A 26023-nucleotide genomic window follows, 5' to 3' on the forward strand; every position below is an offset into this window, starting at 1 on the left:
GCGGTGGAATAAATTACAAACAGCTGGTTCCTAACACACCCTAAATGATCGAATAGAGTTACGACCTAAAACTTTCGCCCTTATTTTGAATTATGGACGACACACCGGCACCGAAGGTAAAGTTACAGAAACGAGTTAAACGCGCTAGCCCAATATTCACCCATTAAATGTAATCTCTCCAATAAACAATCGAAGCTGCTGATTGAAGAATAATGTGTTGTTCTCTTGATTTATTTTTAAGCTGTAATGGCTGTATTACTCACCTTATCTTTGACGTTATGGTATAATCTTCAACAATTTTAGATTGTTATGGGACTCTTCAGATCTTCTTTCTCTTCTTCATTCTATTTATACAATCTTAATTTTTTAATTATCTTCTTACTTATTACGTTGCTTCAAAAAATCATGGAAAACTGTTTTAAAATTACGTCCATTAAAAAAATACTGTAAATCCAATTGGGAATCTATATTAATTTTCAATTATTTGTGGAAATAACATTTATAATTTTATTGTATAATGGATTCAATTTCAGCGTATTTTGTAAATTAGTTCAGGATTTTAAGATTTCAATTATTTAGGTAATTTTTGACATTTTGTAGAAAATTAAATTACAATTTTCAACAAGTAGATTACTAGGTTAAATTGTTTGCAATAAACTAGACATAATGATACAATTATAAATAATTGCAGACGTAAAAAACCACAAATTGGATTGTTATGGTAAAGTAATTGTATTTTTTTTTATTAATTAACGATTTTGCGAGGTTGTTTCTTTATATCATTAGTTGGACACACCATGCAGATTTGCAAATCAACGATTATTTTGACGTAGTCAGATCCTGTTACTTTTTGTTGCTGCTTTGGACGGAACAACAGAGGAACTGGGTTTTCAATAAAACACTTCCGTAAAAACAAACAGGGGTTTAATAGAAATAATAATTATGATACATTTAGGTACATATTTACAAGAATTACATTGTACAAACATGGCGAGCGGATAACAGGATTAATAATCAATATATAGGATTCTAATAATAATAATATATTATCTATACAGTTCTATTAATTCAACACCTCTATACAAAGACGAAAATAAAAACAATTGTTTCAAAAACATATAGTTGAATAAACGAAGCTAGTTTGAAAAGGCCGTGTATCGAACAAATCGTTTATAAATTGGTCGTATTTTTTAGTACTACGTCAGTTGAACAGATAACAAATGGCACAACAATTATTATTAAACCAATCTAAGTTAGAACACCGAGATCCTAATTGTTTTGGTGCAGTATATTTGACTACACTCCTCGAACAAGTTTAGTTCCTCATTTCAAACAACAACAAAACAATTCCTTATATTTCTTCCCCTATCACGTCTTAGAAAACATTAAAAATATGATAACGATAATTTAGTTATTAGGTAATTTGTAAGGACGGACTACTTTTCATTTCTTTTTAATATAATAGTAATTTTCCAAAGCTGCCCGTTTTCAGCCTTCCTTGTATCAAGTGACGCAGTACTTTAATTGTTTTTATTTATAGTGTCAACTAAATCTACTTACAAATAAATGAGCACCTTTGGTTTGGTAAACAAACTGTGTCCAAATTTGATCAGGCCATGTCGATTGGAATATGCCTTTAAGAGATATTACATTTTATTATATGCAGTGTCAGGGGGCATAAATAAAGCTCATCCATAAAGCAAATGACTGTTTTAACTATATTTCATTATGAAGCATTTTTTACTTTTCCTTCGTTGGATAAGATGAGATGGAGATACACACAGTAATTGTATGTTTATCTACAATTTACATGAATTTAAACTTGTCAGCTTTTTCATATTATACTACAAGCCCATCGGAAATTTTCAAGAAGTCATTTGACCCAGCATGAATTATTTATAAATCCACATATAACAATAACTTTAGAAACTATACCGTCAATTCTTGTTGGTACAGGTGAGTACATAGGTAATAGTTTCGGCATAGTTTCTAAAGTTATTGTTATATGTGTCAGTATTGATTTATAAATAATTCATGCTGGGTCAAATAACCCCTTGAAAATTTCCGATGGGCTTGTAGTCTATATGTTATGATGACGAAAATTGTACAATTGTTAGCTCGAGCAGTTTCAAGCTTAAGTTTGCGCAATGATCTAGCATTTATTAGTTTATTCGTGTAATCTATGATTAGACCGGATTAATCACAAAATACACAACTGGACTAATATATCCAAGATTCCCATAGCACAGACCACTGCAGAGTGCGCATTATATTTATTTTCGTCTGTGGTTGGAAGATATACATTGTCTATTCAATGGCATACTGACTGTAATCGTTATGCTAATTTAATTTACTATTTGGAAATCAGATATGGACAGTATCAGTACAATGCACAATACAATATTGTTGCACTTTTCCCATCAGCGATGAAGAAACATCATCATTACTATGATATTCGCTTTCTGCAGAGGAAAGTTTTTCTTTAAAACCAGTAATAACGCATCCTCCACTGACACTCACAGCAAGTTGAGATTTAATTAATAATATTAATTGTGTTGGATATAATGCAAAACATGGCCGATGACCCATTCAAGAACACAGTTAATTATTATCTAAATTGCACATTTTGATGTAATGTAAAGCGTACAATGGGAATAATAAGGGTATGGGTTCACACCGCTTTCATTTTTTCTTAATACACAATGATATAACCGTCGTTTCTCTTTCAAAGACCTGGTGTGTGCAATCTACAGCTTTTTATTAGGCTCTCCTGGCGATTACAAATTTACAACGCACATATTAAAAGTCATATTCAAAATTTTCAATTACAAAAGGCTTAAATAGGGCTTAATAAAATAGACCGTTCTTAAGCTGTTAAGTAATGTATTCAGCATTGACTCAAATTATTGGAGAAATATAAAAGAGACAACAGTCTACTGTTCTCTTCCTTTGCCCTATCCCATTCGTAGAGCATCATCAAATATCACGTGAGGAGTAGGATGTCTGACTAAGACTTGTGCGGAACAGGGTGCAGCATATTATTATTAGCCATTGTGTCTCTGCTTATCTGAAATCTATTTTTGGTTATTTGATGCAAGTTTAGATATTCTATCCAATATTGTCGACCTTCACTTGATACTTGATTTTGCTGTAAGAGAAATCTATTCATAGCTTACTTCACTAAGTTTTCACTATTATGTGAAAATAAAAATAAGAGTAAACCTATTTTTCGGCTATCACAAGTAAGTAAAAAGCTATCCCGAGGCCACGAAGCTTGGCTACTTAATCAACCCTCAGGAAAAGAACGATTATCAAAGTCATTTTTTTTCAATTAAAAAGGTACATTATTAACAACCCTTATCATACATACAAAATTGTACTTTTCGCTTATCGCAAAATATCACATTTTATGAAACTTATTTTATAATCAACAAAAAGTACACTAGTGTATCTGCTTTGTGCCTTAGTTTCTTAAAGTATGTATAAGTTTCTAAAATTTGTTTTCTAGACGTAACACGTGGATAAAAAAGTAGGTCACAATTTGAAGCGACACCGACAACGCTTTTCTTTAAAAAACATTCACTCTATTAGGCAAGTGACGGGCATTACAAAAATATATAGTGTTTTTAATAAAATCATGTCTTAAATTACTCCAAAAAGTATCCTTACTGCCGAGAATACCTACGGTTGATAAATTACTGTGAGGAATATAAATTATGTACATTTTACACGTGATTTATGACGACAGAATCTAAATTTATTTCCACTGGTAGGTCCAGAGGGTATTGTTCCTCTCGTGTCTAAGGTAATGGAGGAAAATTTGTGGAGATTTTAACACTAACACTGCATCAAAAATTAAAGAGCTGAATTAAATTTAAAACTGATTTTTTTACGGAAAGACAAAATCCTCAACAACTCGTAAAAGAAAATATACGAATCAGTTGGTATAAAAGTAATGTCTGCAGATGAGTTTCCATGACTTTGACTAGTAGAAAATGCTTTAAAAGAAACTTGACAGGTTTTTGATATGTACAAATATCGAGGTTTATTCAGTCGTACAATACTAAAAGTATGCATTTATTATTCTTTGGTATCACTCTTGAGTAAAAAAATGAGTTCTAGAGATCAGAAGCCATTGCTGGAAAAGAAAATATTTCTGTTGCCTGGCCTTAACGAAGAGATCACGTAGTAAGGAAAGTTTGAATATTTCAAGGAAATTTCTACTGTCTTAAAAGTTTTTCTATTTGTTTTTATGGGATATGTATCTTTCATCATATAAACTCACAGCAGAAACATGTAAGGGCGATAATATTAATTACAACCATTTTTCTGTCTTGTGCATCTTGTTCGTGTTAAAATGTTAAGGTTCTCCTAAACGTAAGGTTAAGCTTGAACAGGTTGTTTGTACATACAAAATACCTTAAAATTTTGTTGCTCAATTGGATATTCAAGTTAAATAGGCATACTTCGTCAAACCTTATTCGCTGGTGCATTGTACAATGTGGGAAGATTGTACAATCATTGTTTAATTCAATAATTAAACTTTAACATCTTTTGTCATAAGGTGTTAATTTGGGTGTCAAACTTCTACAGGGTCTTACACTTTCCAAGAGACAAAAAAAAGCGATTGCTTTATCAAGGTGACTGTGAAAAACTATATTCCACAAAGCAATTATTTGTAGACTGCTTGGACACAATATATATATATCTTCGTCATTGAAACCAAAGAGTGTAAAAGGACACAGCATTTTTAAGAGAAGGGTTAAAGCTGATCTACCAGTAGACAAATAACATTTCGTTGCTTTTATCCCACTTGTCTAAGTTAAGATAAATAAGATGTAAGAACTAACACGAACAAGAAAAAACTTGCTAATGCTTATTTAGGCCAAATTCTCATATACGCTGTTACGAATAACGATACTTTGTTTTGTTGTAATATTTGTATGTATGTATCAAAAAGCCTGCACATACATTTAAGGGAACCTCCAGTAAATACTTTATATTCCCACATGCATCAAAATTTGTATATTCTATTTAAAATTTTCGTTAATCAAGTTCTGCCTTATTTACTAACGTCACAAATTGACTTACTTTTGTTTTGTACCATGTGGAATTCGTTTCCTTTTCAGCAAAATTATTAAAAACACTATAAAACACCTTAAATTATTGACTACACTGGGCACAGTCCCACGGCACCACGGTCTTATCTCCCCTTCTTCTTCCTTTCTTTCGCCAGCTTCCGCCTCTTGAGTATCATCTCGTAGAGCACCTCCAGGCCCTCGTGGAGGCCGTCCCCAGTGATGGCGCACGCTGGCTGCACGTGCCACAGGTGTCCCCCAGGGGCCCCGCCGTGGCCCAACTCGATCAGACCAAGGAGTTTCTCGAGTTCGCGCGGTTCGCGAGCTCCCGGCAAGTCCTGCTTGTTGGCGAGCACTAGTATGGGCACCCCCGAATTTTCCGGCGATTTTACTGTCCGTATGAGCTCCATCTTGGCCTCCTCCATGCGTTCCACGTCCACACTGTCCAGCACGAACACTATACCGTCGGTGCACCTGGTGTAGGACTTCCACAGCGGGCGGAGCTTCTCTTGGCCACCTACGTCCCAGACCAGGAAGTTGATACCTAGAAAGAAAATCACTGTTAGTCAAATCTTTGAAGATTTGTTCAAGAGCGGAATGTTGAGAGATGCTAGCAATGAAAATATTGTACCTTTGGCTTTTCCTATCATGCCCTTGACCTTCTCACAGTTGAACCCGATGGTGGGGACCGTATTCAAGTACTGGTCGAACTTCAGTCTGTAGAGTGCCGTCGTCTTCCCCGCTGAATCTAATCCGAGCATCACTACGTGGAGGGTGCCCTGGCCTGATGGCAAGGCATCAAGCAAGGACGCGTTCTTGCCCATGTTGGCACCCATTGATGGATGATTAACGGTTTGTGTTGGCAGTCTTAAGTTACATCTTGGTTTTGGTGTTCCTTGACGTTCGTTTAGGCATCGAAAGCGTTACGAAGTCGAAAGGCTGTGTAGGCGCATTTTTACGTTCTGAAACAAGATAAATTGTGTTGTTAATTGATGACTGTTTGCTGGTTTATGTCAAGTTCAGGACACAAGAAATCAAAGTCATAGATCAAATGGTAGAACTGCTAACTGAACATTGAAGATTAATTTTTTTAAGAGAACTAATGATACGTTTACGGTCAATATAAAAATGATACCTCATGCAGTTTCAGAACAGTTCATACTTTTATATGTGACTGAGAGCTTTACTCAGACGGATTATATTCCCCCGTTTATAATTTACACTTTCCCGAACACTAAGCCTAGTGTAAATATTCACTCGTTAACAGCTCGAATTAAGAACTTTACTCGACCCCGTCTGAGATGATAATAAAACTTATAATTATTTACAAGAGGCCTCGGAGACCGTTAATATGAGAGTTAGAACAAGTAGTAAACGTTACTTTTATCTGTGTTTATACTATAAATATTAACCGAACATCCACCAGTATGTACGTGGTACCAGTACTACGTGCGGTTACATCTTAACAGGGAACACGCGGTTTGAATCAAAATTAGCCATCGGTAACGTTTTTTGGCCTTTGTTGCTGCGGGCATTTAACTGGGAGTCGATATAATGCCACTTCTTTGAAATCAGTGACAGTGGACATTAACAGAATAAATTAAATCAGTTTTGAATTGTTAATGAAGCATTATGCATTGTTAAACATCCGAAAACTAAAGACAAATTTGTCGAAACAGAAAAGGGGAGTTAAACACGCTTCTTATTGTTCGATTCAACAGGTAACGATTGAAACAAAGCAGATTCCAACAGATTTTGCTTCAAATATTAAGGGAAAGGATTCATAATAGCTTGTGAAAACATAATGTCGGGGTAAATTTGCCAAAAGCTTCAACACAAAGAGTTGTAAATCATAAGAATTTGGGACAACGGTTTCTCGACAAAGCAAAAGGAAAATTAAAATCGTTCGTCCTATAGAAAGTACGCAGTCTACATACCTAGAAAGAAATTGCAAGCCTTAAATGTGAGAGAAATGTTATTAAAGGATTGTTTGGACAACTTAGATTACGTGTGAGTTAAAAATGGATGTCACATAATAACTTTTCAATCCAAAATAGTAGAAATAATATAGTACAATTTAGTGTAGTGTTAGGAATTTAATTCTGTTAAAATCCAAGAGGAAATGTTACCTTTTTTATGAATGTGTTCGCAAGTACATTTTTGATACATAAAGCAACATGTTTTGTAGGAAAAATGTTTATACTGTTTTTGCAAGTACTTATAAACAACACAAAATATAACAGATAAAAACAACATATTTCCTTCATTCCCACACTTCGATATATGCGAATAAAACCGCAAGTAAACTACTTACACATAAAGGAATTACTATATTATTTTCTTTCCAGAACATAAAGATAATAAACAACTCACCACTTCATTTTTATTGGGTCTAAAATTACCCGAGATGTGGTTCTTAAAGGTATTCAGTAATTTTGTGGTCGGCTATGTTTTTCTTTAAATTTTGTGGCAGGTAGCCACTTTGTTCAGTCTGTGAGTCAACAGCGCAGGATGTATGTGGTATTTTGGTATTTATCATGAAATATATGTTTTCTTTTAAAATAAAAAAGAATTTATATCACTTAGCTTATGAAGTTTAAATCATCAATAAGTGTATCTTTGTCCTTTAGCAACATTTTTATTTAATATATTTATTCAGAACCTTCTGTAGCAACATTTTTATTTAATATGTTTATTCAGAACCTTCTTGACGTAATATTTTCAAATTATTGATTGTTTGCTGCTTAGATCGTTGAAAATTCCATTTTAAATTTAATTAAACTTGCACTCTTAAAAGCCTGCATACTTCTAACTTTGCAGTTTATGAAAGGGGATTTTAATGATAAGATTAAAAGCGTATAAACTCAGTAAAACTGTTTATACACTAAAAATATCAACGCAAGTGTAGCAAATCCTTGCCAGCTTTGGAATAAAATGGCATTTTCAGTCCAAACACCAGCGACACGTTTGAAAGCTAAATGCCTTAACTCGACAGGACAGCGCTTTCATCCGATCGATTTAATGGAATTTCCATCGTAGAAATCGGGACAGCCAGATTGCCAGACAAACTGCATCATAGAACGCCCTGAGTAATTAAAAACATAGGGGACAATTAATTTTGGCTTCGGTCCAACTGACACAATAACAATGTTATTTAAGGAACTGGGGCATCCAAATTGGCAACACGACATTTTTTTCAAATACATTAATTGCGATAAAACTGCAAGGGGTAAGGAAAACTGTAAAATAATTGGATATTCGTTATATTACCGCAATATAGTCTGGAAAGCTACATTGGAACGAATTTTAACTTTGCAACAGAAAAAATTACTCTTAATTGTTGATTCTATATTATTTAACATCGGAAAGGAACAATTTGCTAACATAGTTACAGAATAAATTGATTATGTCTTCATGATTGTGTTCTTTTTTCGCGGGACACTTGGTCCACTTGTGGATGATCTTTGCAAAAAAACCTTTTGTATGCCTTATTTGAATCTGTAACCATCTGATCTTGAAATTGTTCTTTGACGGTTCGAATATATCAAAATATGGCGTCAATAATATCCAAAAAGTTGATCAGAATCTCACTTTCTGTTTGTAATGATGCACCCAAGTCTAATTAAGATACATTTTGAAGGACATTTGCGAATTTTGAAAGCTACATATGAAAACAGTGCTGTAGGTTATATCCACACCAAAAAGTTTTTTCTAAAGAGCCAATTTAAAAGCAGGGAGCATTTTATTTTTCCATTGTCCTTGCTATATCTAAGTTACGTACCAATATAATGGATAGAAACAGAAATAAGCTTTTTGTATAGAAAATATCGAAGCAGATAATTTAATATGATTGATTTTCTCTTGCATTACAGAACAACAATTCCAGATCCATCAACAGACGTTTTTTTCGTATCTAAAGAAATGCTTGCCTAACCACTGAGCTACATAAAAATATATTCTTAATTCACCGCAAGGATGAATCCGTAACAAACGCTGTTACCGCTAAAATTATGAGGAAACCTTTGTTTTTTATCTGGTAAATGCATCACTAACCTGTTCGTTACTTATCGAGGCAATACAAGTAATAAATTATTGGTTCTGTTACATAATTTAATATTCTAATGACCCTTGATTAACTAGAGGCATATAATTAATAAAGTATTAATTATTAATGCGTTATTTCTCCTAGTGATGACATTCAGATATTTTTGCAGATTCGTCGAGTTATCCATGGTCATCAACAACTAGCGCCTGAATTAAAAAAATTAAAACAATAATGAACATTCAACTGTTGCGTGTACTATGGTCGAAGGCCAAAAATAATTTGTTGCAGACAAGTTTTTAACATGGGAATCACAACTGTTTCATGTAATAACAGCCACACTATGTTTGCCTACAAGTTTCTTATCAGCAGATAAGAAATGTAGTTTAACTTGAATGGGATTAAAAGCAGTGAGATTTCAAAATCACGTTCTGTAGCGCTGTGCAAATTTCTGCGATGTGGGATATATTCAGAATAGTACGTAAATAAATGTATCGTTGTACTTGGACCAAATATCGGGTCACGTAAATATTACTATTTTTACCAGAAGAATAATGTTATGTTGAATGTCAGAGAATGAAACGATGCCAAATATTTTATATAAATAGTAGGTATCTACCTGCAAAATAAAGCACCTTTCTGTATTTCGTATTTAAAACATTTTCAGTTTAAAACGGTTTGATAAAAAAATAAGAAAGCATCAACTCCTATCTGTCTCAAATAGTAACACTAAAAACTTCATTCTCTTTGCCATTTTTTTTATTTCTATTACTTTTATGTTAAATTTTTATACTTTTACAATAAATTGAAACGTTTTAATTTAACTGTGTGTCTCAATTAATAAGAGAGACAATAACATGCGACAAAAGCAATTTCTTCAGAGGGGAGGAGAGATTCCTAAAACTAAATTAAACAAGTAAATAATAAAATGTTCAGAAAGAAATGTGTACCAACAAATAACAACGTTATACCAAGAATTATTTCTGACAAGTACTTGCCGATCTATCAAAATATTAACATTTCGTTTTAGTTGTGATTTCGTGGTCAATATTTAAAACTAGACATTGCGATTGGTTAATTTTAAAAACGATTGAGTATTATTTCATCGTGATTTGAAATCACAGTGCAAAAGAAGACACTACATAGGATTAACAAACTGAAATCAATAACAATTTTTATAATAAAAGGTACCATAACTCAGCCGTCAAGGGATAAACTAATCAATCAATTTTAAAAAAAATATTTCCTCAGCACGCGAGTAGAAGCACAACATTAGCCTTTTATTACGGTTACAACCAGCAATTTAGACTCTTGACATGCGACTTAAATTCAATTGAGTTTATTAAATTATAAACATTTGCTTGGGTATTTTTATTAAAGGAATTTTTACTCAGAAACAAATGTCTATGTCTAAGGAAAGCTTTAATAATGCTATACTATTAGACTGAGAGAATTTATATTTGAATAACGATTCAGAAAAGACAAATTGCATTTAATGAAATTACCAGAGTGCTTTTGTTAGAATCAGAAATATTTAAAACAGGGAAAACGAATTTTGTACATTTTGATTGCAATATTTCTTTAGGTCTTCTTATATTAGCACTCCGATATTATTTATGGATTTATTCCAAATCGTATTTATTCTATTTATTCACGAAATATAAGACAATCCAGCCGTTTTAGCACAGAAATTCTTTGCTAAAACTGCTGGATTGTCTGGCAACTTATTCATTTTTGTTCTTGTATTTCTTTTACGTATTATATTGCAGACTGTCTTAAGCTCAGGTAACGCGGTATTCGTAGATCATAAGACGATATTGCGTAAGTAGGTAATAAAAAACCAAACAATGGAAAACGCGTGCCACATTGAAAAAATCTCACGGTTACTTGACACAATCATCGCTCATTGTGAGGTTGTGTTACTTTCCATATGGGAATATTATTTTGATAACCGATTAGAACGTAATAAGATATAATTAGTTGGAAATCACTATAAATAATCGTTAGTTAATATATCTGACGCAAGTTACATATTGTGAAAGAATGGAGATAAGATAAATATGTGTTAACGCCAAAGAAATGTCTATTGATTTATTTACAAGAAAACAAAATATTTTTAAATTGATTTGATTGATTTTTTTGTCTTCCAAACGCCAATAATTTGATTTTGTACCAGTGACTTGTAGTGGAAGTATAGAAAGTTATTATAGGTTTATACAATTCGGTCAAATTGCTCTTGCGCAGGAAGAATGAAGTTTATATAAAAATATACTCTAGTTCTTTTGTCCTAAAAAATATTGAGAGAATATATAGGATCCCCTGTATATCGGACCACTTCAATAGTTGTTTCAAACTGTTTCAAAGTGTTCCACTATTTAATTTTCCCAGAAAATGTAAAATGAAGCATAATTGAGTAAATATGATAACCATTTGTCGTTGTTGATAGAAACCTAGAAACTGATAAATAACACCAATATAAAACATTTAGTTTAGGCTCTGACTTTAAAGTCATATCATGGTAATAGGAATGTGCCACTTTGTACGACAGAGTACTGATGAAAAAAATTCCATTCATCTTTTTTGCTTCGGGCGTTTCGACCTTCGAAACTTTCAAACCACTTGTATATCTGAACTGGCGGTAACAGTAAATTTAATCCTACCGAAATTTATACAGTTTTTGTTACAAAGCTACTGTCGTAACCGCAGAACGTCTGGATGGAGTGACCTAATACTCTCATCAGTTATGAGTCTGGTGTCACAGTGACAACTATCGTATTTTAAGTTGGTACAAAGGAGTTTTTTTTAAGTTAAATTATAATATTACATATTTTAAATATATACCGTTACAAAACAGTTATTATCAGTACCTTTTACGTTTGTGAAAACCTTTCCTTCACATTAAATTTATCAAATTGTAAATATTTACAAAGCGGTAATTACTTTTGACAGGTACCATAAATGGTGCCGATATTTATACATCGCGAGAACTTTTGCGATAAAATTGTATTATCAACATGTAAAACTATAGTCGATGTACCATCATCACATGAAAATTTTTTACATGACGTAAACAAATTTACTGATAAATTAACCAACGCAGAACTGTCACACCGCAAAATTATTGAAATATGAGCTAATAATTAATTATACAATATTATAAACAAAGGATTAATGACAGTAGTAAAGAGACAATGTTATCAGTAGATAAAAGGCCACTAGATCTATTTATTGCTCACCAACGTTGCATATTTTACAAATAATTCATTTATTTATAGCTCTTATGTAGGTATACTGCTAATACTTTGTGTAGTTTTCTCTAGATCTCCAATTAAAATAATAATTCACAATTGTTTCATTTGGAGCATTCCTTCTACCGAAAATTCCTCGTAATCTCAGCTACACACTCTTTGTAAGTACTTGTAATGCATTTTCACTAGTTTATCGTCGAACAGCGCTCTATTTTGTCTAACCGCAACTCTCCAAAATGAAAATGGCGCACAATTCATATCCTGTGTTACTTTTGGGAAACTTCACGAGCCGATGCTAATATACGGTCTTTATATTCACAGCAATATCAATTAGTGGGTGAAAATTGTAAAAACGAAATAAATGTTTTCTTTAAGAGAAGAGGTCAAGTAAAATTCCATGACCATATAAGTGGAACAGTTCAGAAACAATTTAAACGTTATTATTATGTAACTGTAATTAATATAGAATTATTCAGCATTTAATTCTACATACACCAGTCAAATGGATAATGGATATATAATGCGAATAAATATTAAATGAGGATTAAGAACGAATCAGCGATTTTAGTTGAGGAATGCCTTTCGCCCGAAGCCAAATGTTTAAACTTGACCCAGAAACACATTTCATCAAGTAAACTACGCCAAGCCGTATGAAATGCCAGGAAACCTGTTACGAGAAATTTTAATTATGCATCGAGTGTTTATTTATATCCTAGAAAGAAATATTAGAAGTCGGTAACGGCTCTTTGTTTTTAGATATTAATATCAATTCCATGAATATCTGAAATTTCCTACAAAATCAATATTATTGATTAAAATGAATTTCTTCCTATCACTTTTCAATGCCAATTCACAGTACTAAGAATAATATTTGATAAGGTTTCCTTCAGCTCTAATTATAGCCCAACAAATCTTAAAAATTGTATCCTAACCACTCAAACTAGAACTGTGATCGTTAAGACTATAAAAGAAATGACTTCAGCACTTGTAGTGTTTGTAGTCAGAACAACACAAAAAAACGATTTGGGTTAAGGATTGATAAAATTACTGTCGAGGTTTGTGTGAAGATGGAGAACATAAAATACGAGTAAAGCAATTTATTTCACATTTACCAAATAAATTCAAGAAAATAATACAGTAGTAATTCAATTTATTGCACATACACAATTTGTAACTTTTCAACAAACTTTTTCATACAAATGTTTGGATTGGACTATTAAAATAACAAATGTAAGCCATAATAATATAAACTCAAAGTTAAATTACAGAACATAAAAAGAATGAAGTTTACAAATGCCTCTAATTTCATAAACTTTCAGTTTCAAAATAAATTCGCAGCGATATAGAGCTCTATATCCAGTCTGACATATTAATCAAAAAGTTTGTTGTATAACTTGAATTGGAATGCAAACTGATATTTCGAAATATATTCAGTTTAACTGAATTTTCGCTTAAAAGATAAAAATATGGTCATTATAAAACTTACACAAATATAAAATTCTTCCAAAAATAAAATGCGGTTGGGTGTGTATTTATTTTTTTATACAAAAAGCAAAAGAACTAGCAAAAAACTGCAATCAGAATTTATTTTCAACCAATTTCATGTTCGGTTGCGTTTTTTAATGATAACGACGTCAAAACCCAATTTATTTATTAAAAGAGCTTACGGGAAATCATATTAAAGATTGGTTAAAATATTTCTGCAGTCGTTGAGGACAGTACATATTCACATGAATTTAAATTACAAACATTTACTTTTATTACTGAAAATACTACTTTGTAATAATTACCTCAACTTCATAATTACAGTTTTGTGAAGAGTGTTTAGAATCAATTTTACAACTTTTGCGCATAAACAAGGAATAAATAATTTTCCACTAAATTTAGTTTAGTTATTTTCGCTATGTAAACAAGTTAGATCGTTATATTTCGTGACAAGTATGAGTCATGGGGATATATCAAGACTAGAGCCAACATATTTCGAGTTTCCCAGAAGAACATAATTACCTAAACACTATTGAAATGAACAGATCTATAAATTATAATAAAGGAATAGAATTACTTACTCCCTTTCTTTAGCTGTAGACCAACACCAAGGGAACCTTCTGGTTTGTATTTAATAATAATTATATTTTGGTATTATGCTGCGAATGCAGTAAAAATAACAAAACCCATTATTTTTCTTATCAACACAATAAATAAAATTCACAGATAAGATATACAGGAACATATAAACACTTGACTCATTGTTGAATAAACTTTTATGTTTATTACAGGTTTAGGTGTATTTTAGATCTCTATTGTCTATGATGGTTTGATTGACAATGTGTAACAAATAATTTCCGTTAAAAATAGAATAAGCTATTTATGTTGCTTTGGACTTTTAAGCTATTTCAAAGTGGTAAAAGATTTGCATAGCAACATTTTTCGTATGACTATGGTGCTACGCTGGTGATACTTAAACAGCCTTTACCTTATTAAGCTCCATATAAAAACTTGCTAATTGAAAAACAGTTATATGTGTCAGAAACATGGCATGGCCATTTAGAGGGTAATGTCATCTGGAAAATTGTGCAATCCTCTACCAGCTTAAGACAGTGAGCAATGATTTCAACTCTAATTTAGTAACTAGCGCATCATATAAAGGAATCATAAATATTTGTACATATTTTATGAATTTAGGTATACGAAAATAGACGTTCAGCATTCGAAATAATAACAAAACAGCCCCGGAATAGAAATTCCTGAGACGATTTCTGGTAATAAATCTCCTGCGGCCGTTGAAAACAAATCGGAGAAAAATGCGGGAATTTCCTGTTCATTTCTGTGAAATCTATCTCTTCGCAGAAAGTCACAGACAGGTAGAAGCGGGATTACCAGCATTTCTCAGCTGTCTCACCTCGACGAAACAAATCTGTGGGGAGGAAAGGACTTGCGGCGAAGTGGAGTCGCAACAGAGCACAATTCAATATCCGAGCCATCCGAGCTCTTCTTGAACGAGGCAATCCCGTCACATTATTTATTTAGGACTGTCCATTGCCAGTCAATTGCGGTTTGGTATTCGGTTCAGATATTGTAGCGCATTTAACCACCGAGCTTTGGAAGAGAATATGCAATTCGGTTGTTTGCGCTTTATACTGGTCGATTTATTTATAAATGTACCTAAAAGATGCGGGATAAACACACTAAATATAGATCAGTTCCAGGCTGAAGCAAATATGGATATGAAAATACTGTTTCCTGAGATAGGGAACTTACGTCATTAGTGACCAATTATTGCCCAGTCTTCAAAATACAATCCTTCATGCCTCCTTCAAATAGACAACACAACACCACCTGACTCTTTTGAATCTGATACTTTGACTAAATACTTTAATAATTGTTACATGAACCAATCAAATATTTTGTTGGAAATCTCAAATAAATTTATTAACATTGATGTGAACAAAATAATATAACCACATCCACAGCTAACAATGTTATATAAAACAATTAAATGCATGTACCAAGCACTTTTTAAAATCAGCTAATAACAATTCCTGTAATCGATATGCTTACTTGCATTCTCATTTTGTACTACTGCTTCGTCATTATTAATTATATAAACAACTGTTAGTGGAAGATGTAGGTATGCTGATGTAGCAGTCTAAAGGTAAGAGTAATAACTTCTACGCAACAATGCCTTGCAGCTTGAAGGCTAACTCTCTAAAACTTGTTTGTAGTAAGGATATTATAACAACATTAATAAAAAACCGATGCACACCCTAGACACAGAGTTTTATTTCGTTAATTTATCATAAAGACAATAGACCCACTTAAGTAATATTAAAAATTCTATTGGTTTCTGATTATTTTGTATACATCATTTATTGATAAAAAAGCCTATTGTGAAAACAACAAAGACGAATATGCATAGTCTATCATTTTTTTTTAAATAGCTACAGATGTGTTTACCTTTGCAGAGTAATGAGTCCCAGTAACCCATTGTACTTAAAGCAATGAAATCCTTTCATAATTCACCTTGAATTAACGCTTGAATCATACATTTGGAAACGTGATTTCATCTTGAAACAGAAAATTTAAATTATCGCAGTCATCGAGGAAGAAGGTATAATTATATGCTGGAAATAATTAAAAATAGTATCCATTTGCACGAAGCCCGCATGTTTGAAGATTGTAACAGCGTTATCATCTATTCTATAATAGTAGGGGAGCATTTTCAGAATGTAAAAGGTACTGGAGTTATGAAAACAGACATTATATGGAAAATATGTGCATATTACTAATTGCAATAGCTATGTACAAAAAAATTTTAAGGCGATTTTTGCCCAAAACGAGAACAGAAGTTGAATCGATACATTTCTGTCTATACTAGTTCGTGGTTTACACAATCTTTTTAGCTATATATCCCTTGTTGGAAACGCTCGATAATATCCATTCTACAATCAGTACTTGAATCTTCAATAACGCTGAATGAACCTGGATTTTGGAAGGTATCTTTGTTAGCAATCTTTAAACAGTATCTTAAACACAGGTCATCTAAATTATTGATCTGAAGCAAAGCAAAGAATGATAAAACTGTTATTACACGCTTTGAGAAAGAAGTATGGTAGGGCAAAATATTACCATGCATGCCATAGAAGAATAATAGAAGTGGAAATATCTATAAACGTATTGTTCCTATTCATGTACTAGATGCTTCCAAACTAAGTGGTAGTGAACGCTAGTTACTTATCACGTGAAAGTGCAATTATTTAAGTTACGTAATACTCTAACTCGCCATACAATACAAACACTACGTCGCTGGTTTCTGTTGGCATTATCAAGGTCTACCTAGCTGTGACTAGATAGCTTTAATAAGCCCAATTAAGAAAAAAAGCACAAAGCAAATGGAGTCTGGGTTAGACTTGCTCTTATCAAAGATCGAGTTCATACGTTATTCTACTTCTGCAAATCTATATGTTGCGAAACTGCAGCTATAGGAGGTTACATTTTCATAGTTTCTGTATAAAGTTCGCAAACCATTCTAATTTTTTTCAAATATTTCAAAAATACTTTGGAAAAGAGTGGAACAAAAATATATAGGTAAAGATTAAGTACCTGTATTATATCAATTCAAATATTTTTGAGTCTTAAAGTATTACTTCATATTTATTGCAAGATATAGTTTGATTTTATTAAGTACCTGTTTGTTAGAATTATGCCAGTTATGCCATACATTAATTAAACAATTACATAACTTACAGCTGACTGGAATTTTTATAATTACTATTTATAAGTTCCAGGGAAGTATACAGTAGTATACACACCTCTATTACATAAGACACAGCAGGTGCCTAAAGATGAATTTATAGCATATTTGTTTGCGTTTAATCAATGTAATAACTAAAGTAATTAAATCTTCTGAGGAATTCCTTTTGCTTCGTTGGCTTGATACTTTTCTATTAAATTGAATGCATGCCCAAAAAAATATATAAAAAAATAAAAGAGTATCATTCGATGTTAAAAAAGCACAACTGAAAATGATAAAATAGTCCTTCGTTCCTCTCCTTGACACCAGCAGTACTTTGTTTATCTGTGCCGATAACATTGCTTCAACCAATTCTCTTTTAGAATAACTGGAATTAACTGATATCATTCGTGTTATGTATCAACGAATAATATATTTTGTGGCAAAACAAAAATTTGTAAAGGAAAGTAAAATCACGGAATAATTTAGTTTTTAAGATGGGTATAATGCCACAGAATTTCTCGGACCATGGTTGGAAAACAAAAACTGAACAGGTTGTTTTCGACTTCATTGAAATTTTTTAGTTATACAAAAAAATATAAAAAACTGATCGGTATTTTAATTATTTCTACAATTTTCTGAATTAGTAATGTAGTTTATAGTTTACACGATGTCAGATATTTCTGTTATTTTTAAAATGTTAACATTAAACCATACAAATTATGACACTGTAAATTAACTTAATATCCGATCAAGAGAAATGCTATTAACTTGTTTCATATAGGTACGTTGTAAAAAGCCTATCATTATACGAAGAAATTACTGCAATTCTACAGAAAATTGCATAAAATTATAATCGATTAATTTATGCAAGTGTAACTATATTACACATTAAAATTGCATTATAATATGGCATAATAAGCGAATAGCTTGACCTAGACTGCAATAATAGTCACTAATTTCTAATGTTTTGTCACATGGGAATATGGAACAAATAATTAGATATATAAATTTATAACAGGTTATGAAAATGGAGAACAAGACATAAAATATAAAAAAGGTGGAAGCTTGGATATTTCTGATGTAGAAGACAACACTTATTTGCCTATAAATAAAGTTCCCTTATTTTCTTACAAGAGTTTTGAATTTCAAAAGGTTAAAGAATTACCAAACTATTTTCTTTTCATATTTCCCCTACGATCAGTATTTTTTTATATCTCACATTCCATTTATACCACAAGCAGCAAAACATAATCATTTATTAGCGCTCTTTTAGAGCAAGTATAAATCTAGCATTTAGAATTATCATTATAGCAAATATCACCTTGTGTGACTACAGCAATAGGGTTTAGCATGTACTTCAACTTAGCTTAATCTTATTAGCATAAGAGATCCATAAAAGTCAACAAAACAAAATCTGAAGTAATTACAAAGTTGATCGACTGTTCTATAGGTATTTTAACGTTCGTCGTAACCAATAATGGTAAGATAATTAATAAACAGACACCTACACGAGGTCAATACTCTCTTAATGGAGTTTTTAATGTGAGCAAAGCAGCATAATTGTGCAAATGTACCTTCAACGCCTTTGAAGAGGGCTGGCAAAACTCCACACAAATCATACTATTTTTAGAAGAAAGATCGTAGGTCTTCTTTTAATTCGACTTTTTCTTCGTACAAACAAAATAATCGTTCTAATTATTCCTTGTTAATTTTATTGGAAAGACAAAAATAGAGATCACTGAACAAATAAGTATAATTATTATGTTCTTCGCTAGCAGCATCCTTATTCTAAATTTAAAATTAAGGGAAGCTCACATCTGTTTCCTTCATTTCCCACAATACGTATATTTTTACTTTAGCATTTCCCACATGTTTCAAGTGAGTAGAATTTCAATAAACATCCCATATTTTACTTAAATATAACATATCACACTTGCTAACATACTTGTGTTATTCTTTTGGTCCCGGATAAAAAAACTAAAAGAGAAATTATTTGATTATAATGATGGATGAGTTGTCAAATTTTCAAGGGCCACGAATTGTATTAAATTGGAAAATCATTTTATTATTATTATTCTCTATTTCTTGTCTTATATCGCGAGGTGTTTATAAATAACATTTCTCCACGGTGCTTACATTGATAAATCTTTATTTCATCATTTGTTCTTCCAACTTCCTTGCAATGAAAGTACCTACTAGATAATATTTTTATATTTTCGGAAACATATGCGTGACATTACCACAAACATCTGTTAAAAACCCAAGCGGATATTATGTGTTTTAGAACGTAACAACCCGAAACAAAAAATAATAAACACGGAACCATGTTCTAAGCACTTACACATGTAATTTTTATAAGTGTCGAAATTTAGGAGCTTCTTTTTAATATAGTGGCTTCCTATGATGTGATTTATCACCTACTTTCTTCAAAATGAGGGAAAGCCATTAAAATATCACACTGTTTTATGAAACAAAACAAAAGCCATATTGGAGTATAAATTAAATCAAGTAAACAAGCATACTAAATGCAATCAACTCCTTGAACCTGCACTTGAAGGACGATCGAAGTGTATATACTTGACACAACTTGTCCAAAACCGGTAAAATACTGTTGTACCACAATTTCCGAATACACCTAAATTTTAATAACTTTCTTTTAATAGCGATGTTGTAATTACGTCATATAATTGCAATAGCGCTTAGTCACCTAAGAGAGAGCAGTGACTTGTCTATTTCATCAAATATAAGAACTTGAACTAGACAAGATGACAGTTAGGTGAGATCATTTCTGTAGACACTGTATAGACAATTTACTCCTTTACATTTGCAAGTAAAAGATATACGCATCTATGTAGATGATATAAGTAATTTTGTTTTTAGAGATTTCAGTTTTTCTTACCTTAGCAAAGATGAAGGTGCAACTGAACCTGCAAACAAGAAAAAATATAAACTATTTTGTGAAGATTTCTACAAGAATAAATTTCAATCATCAAGTAAATAAACTACATATCATTTCATAGTAGTACAAAAAGTAAAACATTTAAGCAAATATAGAAAGACTCTCCACCAAAAAATTGAGTACCTCAGGGCTCAGTTCTAGGACCAATATTATTTCTAGTTTATGTAAATGATCTTTCCTATGCAATTACTGACAACTACGTTCTTTTTGCTGATTGTGTTGGCTTGCGACTTATGTATCGATAAATCAGGCGCAAGCTATACACTGGCTTCAAGCTAATGGTTTAAAATTGAATGAGACTAAAACTCAAACAATAACTGGAAATTAATATTTTATTACTTCATTACTCGCAGAAGCTCATAAACTATGCATTATATTAAATTTATTATTTACATTATAAACTGGTAAACAACTCCAAGATATTTGAGTTTTAAACGAAAAATATTTATCTAAATTCTTAATAAATTTGTTGCTAAGAAAATATCAGTATAATAATGCTGATTGTATGTGTCAAAACAAACAATATTATATGTATCTAATATATTTAAGTTTTAAAGTGATGATACACAGGTTATACTACAAGCTCGATGACAAACATTTTTATTTATCAGGCCACTTTGATTGAAACATGAAATTATATTTTTTAAAATGTTTGTAACTTCTAAACAAAAACGAATCGAACATAAATGTCCATGTAAGAAAACATTTTTGAAATTAACCCAACTATCATTTAACGATTGTTATAGAGCTTGTTGAACACACTGTATACGGGAATTTCTGGAATTTGTTAGAGATGAACAATATAATTTTAATAAAAAAAAGTCAGTTATTTTGTTAGCAAAGTTAGTAAGTATCAGTTAATTAGCATGATTTTTTTGAAGGATTTTAATAAAAAATTGAGTTGATTTTGAATGAAAATATACTCTTTTTTTTTAAGGGTGCAACTGACAACAGGAAATTTGGGGAATTTGCAATCGACGGCAGGAAGAATAGAGGGAGGGTACTCTTCCCCGAGCAATATGTAACAGTTCGCAGGCTGGGGTTCAACTAGAATGTTAAAAATGATGTAATACGAGGCAACTAGGCGAAAGCGCTCGCGAGGCATTTTAATTGTTCACGGGCTGGTGATTTTTCCGAATTATTCGACGAACCCTTGCTTTGCGTTTGGTTCAACTAATTGCATATTGTAATTTGTGAGGTAGCAGGAAGAGAGAATCAGTGTAATAATGAACGAAATTCGTTTATGAATGACGAACGGAAAGGTGATGTGCTGATTACGAGCACTGATAATTGAAAATGTAACTCTAAATCAGTGCATGTTGGAACAGTTATTTTCAACCTATAAATGAAATTTATAGTTTCATAACGAAAGCAACCGATAAAAGTAACATCTAAAATCTTACAAGTTTTACTAGAAACATTTCCCTTTAAAATTCGACTTTGTTCGCGGCTTTTGAGAATACCCTGTATATTCATCTACACTTTTCTCAGTTTAACATAACAAAATAAATATTTATGTTAGATAGACAGCAGTGCAATCTCTACATTTCAGTCACCTTTTGCTTTCACGTCTGTATTAGATATTCTCCATATTTTCAATGAATTTTGAATTTTGATTTATTGTCTAGTTTTCTAATAAATTATGTATTTAATAATTATGTTTTGTTATCGCGTAATTAATTAATATTTATGTAGCCTTTAGTGAATGAATGATTGTCTATAAACAATTGTTTCGAATCTATTGTTTTAGATGTGTGATAAACTGTCATTTCCTATTTTTACCGAAATCTTGATTGATTACTGTTATTCGCACAACATTTGTTGAATATATAAAACAACACTTGAAAATTCATTGAAAAAATTTATTGAAAATTGAAAGAATTTTTTCCTGCATTTTTGGGGGATGTTTTTTCGTAACGTAAATACTGGAAACAATTAATTTTTTATTACTTTGATGGCAGTTTAATTATTTTTCTGTGCCAAAAAATTGATTATTAAATTAGATCATTTATGTATCTAGTAGACTAGCTCTCCTTTGTCTTACTAATGCGGTAATTAAGCAAAATGAGTCGACATAAAATATGCTGCTCAAACTTTAAACGAAACCTTTTTTTGCAAAAAATCTTATATGTTCTATGAAGCAAAGGTGAATTTTATTAAAAATCGCTACGTGGTCTGTCGGTGGTAGCAGTAATAAATGTTGTAGTCTATTCGGCGCCTGATAGGGACTCCAGTCTTTGTAATTTAGCTTCAAATAGGTGCCAATATTATGCAGCATCTCTATCTTTTATATATAATTCTCGAATTATATGCGTATTGAGGATTTTAACTGCGCTATAGAAATCTAGGTGGGTTACTAGCATGAATTTTATGAAATTTTGCCTCATAATTTTAATTTCATACCATTTAACTATCTATAAATATTTGATATTTATCATGTATTAAACTATACACTAAAAAGTTTTATCACAACTCAAATATTTTAATATATTTATTTAATTTAAATTTTACAAAAACTAACTACTTGGTATTTTTAACATAATCTATATTTGTTTCGTGAAGGATATTTAAAAGTTCGTGTTTACAATTCGCACTTTGCATGTAAGTACATTGTTAACGGTACTTCTAGGTTTATTTGCTGATGACAGGACATAAACACTTGATATTTTCCTTGAATTTTGTTTACGAGATTAGATAAATGAAATTCAAATATCAACAGAAACGACTTAACATCAAATATTCGTTTATAGTCTATTAAATTTGAATTACTTAACCTTTTATGACATTTAGAGTGGCAGCAAGACGGAAATTTCAGTCGGGATGAAATTTACCTGTCAGGGAATCTGACGGATAGTCACATTAAAATCAATGTTCCAGGCAGAGAACTATATACTATACAAGTTTTTCTTATTTTTAATATTTTTTAAAAGCAATTACTTCTGTAACTGCTAATAATTCTTAACCGGAAGATGTTTTAGATATGTTCTTTACGACCTAATATTGTCCCATAATTAATTATAAAAAATCTAGTGCAGATAATTGTTAGATACGAGCACTATCTCACAGAACATTCCTACCCCATATTTCTTTAAAATTGGGGTCGCTGTCTTATTAAACTCTGTCAAGATTAACAACTATTCTTAAAGAGATAAAATCTCTTGACTTTAGTAAAAAACAAACGATATTTATGGACGAATTCAAATGTCGAAATGGGTTTAGTGAGTCGACAATTTAAAATAGTATACCGTGACAGAGTTAAGAAAAAGAGGTCTTAGATAACAAAGAAAGTAATTAACGTTCAGAGGAGATCGTTGAGAAAATCTGGCGGCTATTGAATATTACTCGTTACCTGCTACAGATTTATTTTAAGGTCACGATATTGTGTTAGTGTTCCATCGATAGAATGAATAGTAGTTTTGGTTAAAATGGAGTACTAAGAAGGAATATTTACAGGTATAATGCAGAAATACTAAAACGCAATGCGATATTTTCGTTTAACAATAATTATTTTTACAAATTAATGTTTCAAATACATAATGAAGAATAAGTGTTTTGAATGTAAATAACAAAGTTTCAGGTTTGTTCTGATTTAATATTTTATAATGCTTGCTCAGGAGCAGTAACCAGTTTGTTTCAATTACATCTATTCGAACACTGTTAATTTCTTATGGTAAGTGAGCTATCAGAATAATTTACATACCTACAAATTCTACAAACATTAGATTTCCAATTATTACACTGCAGAAACTTACGTTGTTTTCAATTTAATATTTGAAACTTTAAACTCAACCCAATATATTCAAAGGTGCTTGACACTATAACGATTTGTTACACTGCAGGATATCCTACTCAGAAAAAGTATTTTATTTGGAAGTAAAATGCAACTAAATAAGTAGATTGTGAAGTATCTAAGTGAAACACGCACGCCATTTGAAAATTAACACTACCTGTTACAATAATTATTACTAACACGTTAAACAATAATAAGATACGAATGGTAAATTTTAAATAAAAGAGAGGAACGAGACTTATTATTATCACAGCAGTAAGTTTTAAGTCGCTCAAGTTACAAATACTGATTTAATCGCAAGTTATAGCGAAATAAATGAAAAATTATGAGTTATTCGTCTCTTAGGAAGCGCTTGTATAAGCGTATTCGATTGAAAAAAATTGATGCGTAAAAGTCATTCGAAGAAATTAATAATTATGGATTGTTATCGCAATATCTTCATCATTTTGTTAAATTATGATCTTATTGTTCCTCACATATGAATAATTTAATGTGACCAAACTTGTTTATGGGTAAATATTTTGGAGTCATGTTTTCTCGTAACACGATATGATTTGCATAAATTAATTCTTAATTTGCCTCCAGGATGTATTATACTTGATTTACTGGGATATTTTTACACAACTGTGGAAAAACAAGCCCCAGTGCCAGAGTGATCAGTCAGAGGTGTTTTTTTGGGGAACTTATTTTTAAATTAAAAAATCCGCATTCCTCTGGAAATATCAACAAGTAAAAATAAATAGTTCATCTGTTTTTACACCTGAATGTTGGTCTCACGGCTCGACTTCTTTATGGAATAGTACTCCGTCTAGCATTTCAATTAATGTACATCGAGTTTGGCTCATTTTATGTGCCCCAGGTATGTAAATTACGGGCAAGAAAATACTTAATTTGAAAGCTTAATTTACATCGTACTCCTATAAAAAGCTGCAGTAAAGCCGATGGAAAAGCCACTTAGTAAGCTGAAATATCCTGAAAACTTTCATCTTTTCATTTACATAATCTCGAGTAAGGATCTCCAGAGGAAACGGAGAACAGTTGGTTGAAATTAAACAGTTTATCATATTATGTATGAGCCAAAAGCTCATTTTTCATCGTTGTCTTCAGTAGATAAGTTTATGGTCTCTGTGTTTGAAAAACATAGTTTTAACAAGTTTGTCATATATCTGGTAAAGCGTATAATTTGGTGACAAAAATGTTAATAAGATTGAAGCCATAAGGGTATTCCAACCCATCGGTTCCATTGAATAATTGAGGAAATACTTATAAAGATGATACCGATAAACTATAACTATAAACTATAACTGTTATGCGAAACACATACGTGAATCATTGAAACATATCATCGTTTCTTTGAAAACCCGATTTTATTTCGACCACAAGAACCATACGTGCCTTGCTGAGTTCACCTAAGATACAGATGCAAAACAAAGGATTCTGGCGATCTTCCTTTGTTCTATACTGAAAGCCGTAACTAGATTTAAATAAAAATGCATAGATTTATTATTTTTGTCCCATCCATTCAGTATTAAGCTATTATGTAACGTCCAAAGTTTTGGTAAAGTATGCAAATGTTATTTAAATCAATTGAGCATGCTTTCAAGGGATCTAAGACCTCAACTAGCACTTATCACCACATTAATGTTATATTGTAACTATTAAAGCGACTATAA

The 26023-nt window shown here is 31.6% G+C and overlaps 1 protein-coding gene across 2 annotated transcripts in view; it reads right to left on the bottom strand.

Moving 5' to 3' along the window:
- Positions 1–2002: 2002 nt before the first annotated feature.
- Positions 2003–26023, bottom strand: part of LOC108913274 (ADP-ribosylation factor-like protein 4C) — a 29190-nt gene continuing 5169 nt past the window's right edge. For both annotated transcript variants that reach the window (XM_018718801.1, XM_018718802.1), the window contains exons 2-4: positions 20501–20528; positions 5710–6040; positions 2003–5622 (exon numbers count right to left, since the gene is read on the bottom strand). In XM_018718801.1, the coding sequence (XP_018574317.1) occupies positions 5204–5622; positions 5710–5914 (624 nt within the window). In that variant the 5' untranslated portion in view covers positions 5915–6040; positions 20501–20528 and the 3' untranslated portion in view covers positions 2003–5203. The remainder of the gene's footprint in view (positions 5623–5709; positions 6041–20500; positions 20529–26023) is intronic.

The sequence above is a fragment of the Anoplophora glabripennis genome, unplaced genomic scaffold, assembly GCF_000390285.2.
Source record: "Anoplophora glabripennis isolate ALB-LARVAE unplaced genomic scaffold, Agla_2.0 scaffold333, whole genome shotgun sequence".
Lineage (NCBI taxonomy): Eukaryota > Metazoa > Arthropoda > Insecta > Coleoptera > Cerambycidae > Anoplophora > Anoplophora glabripennis.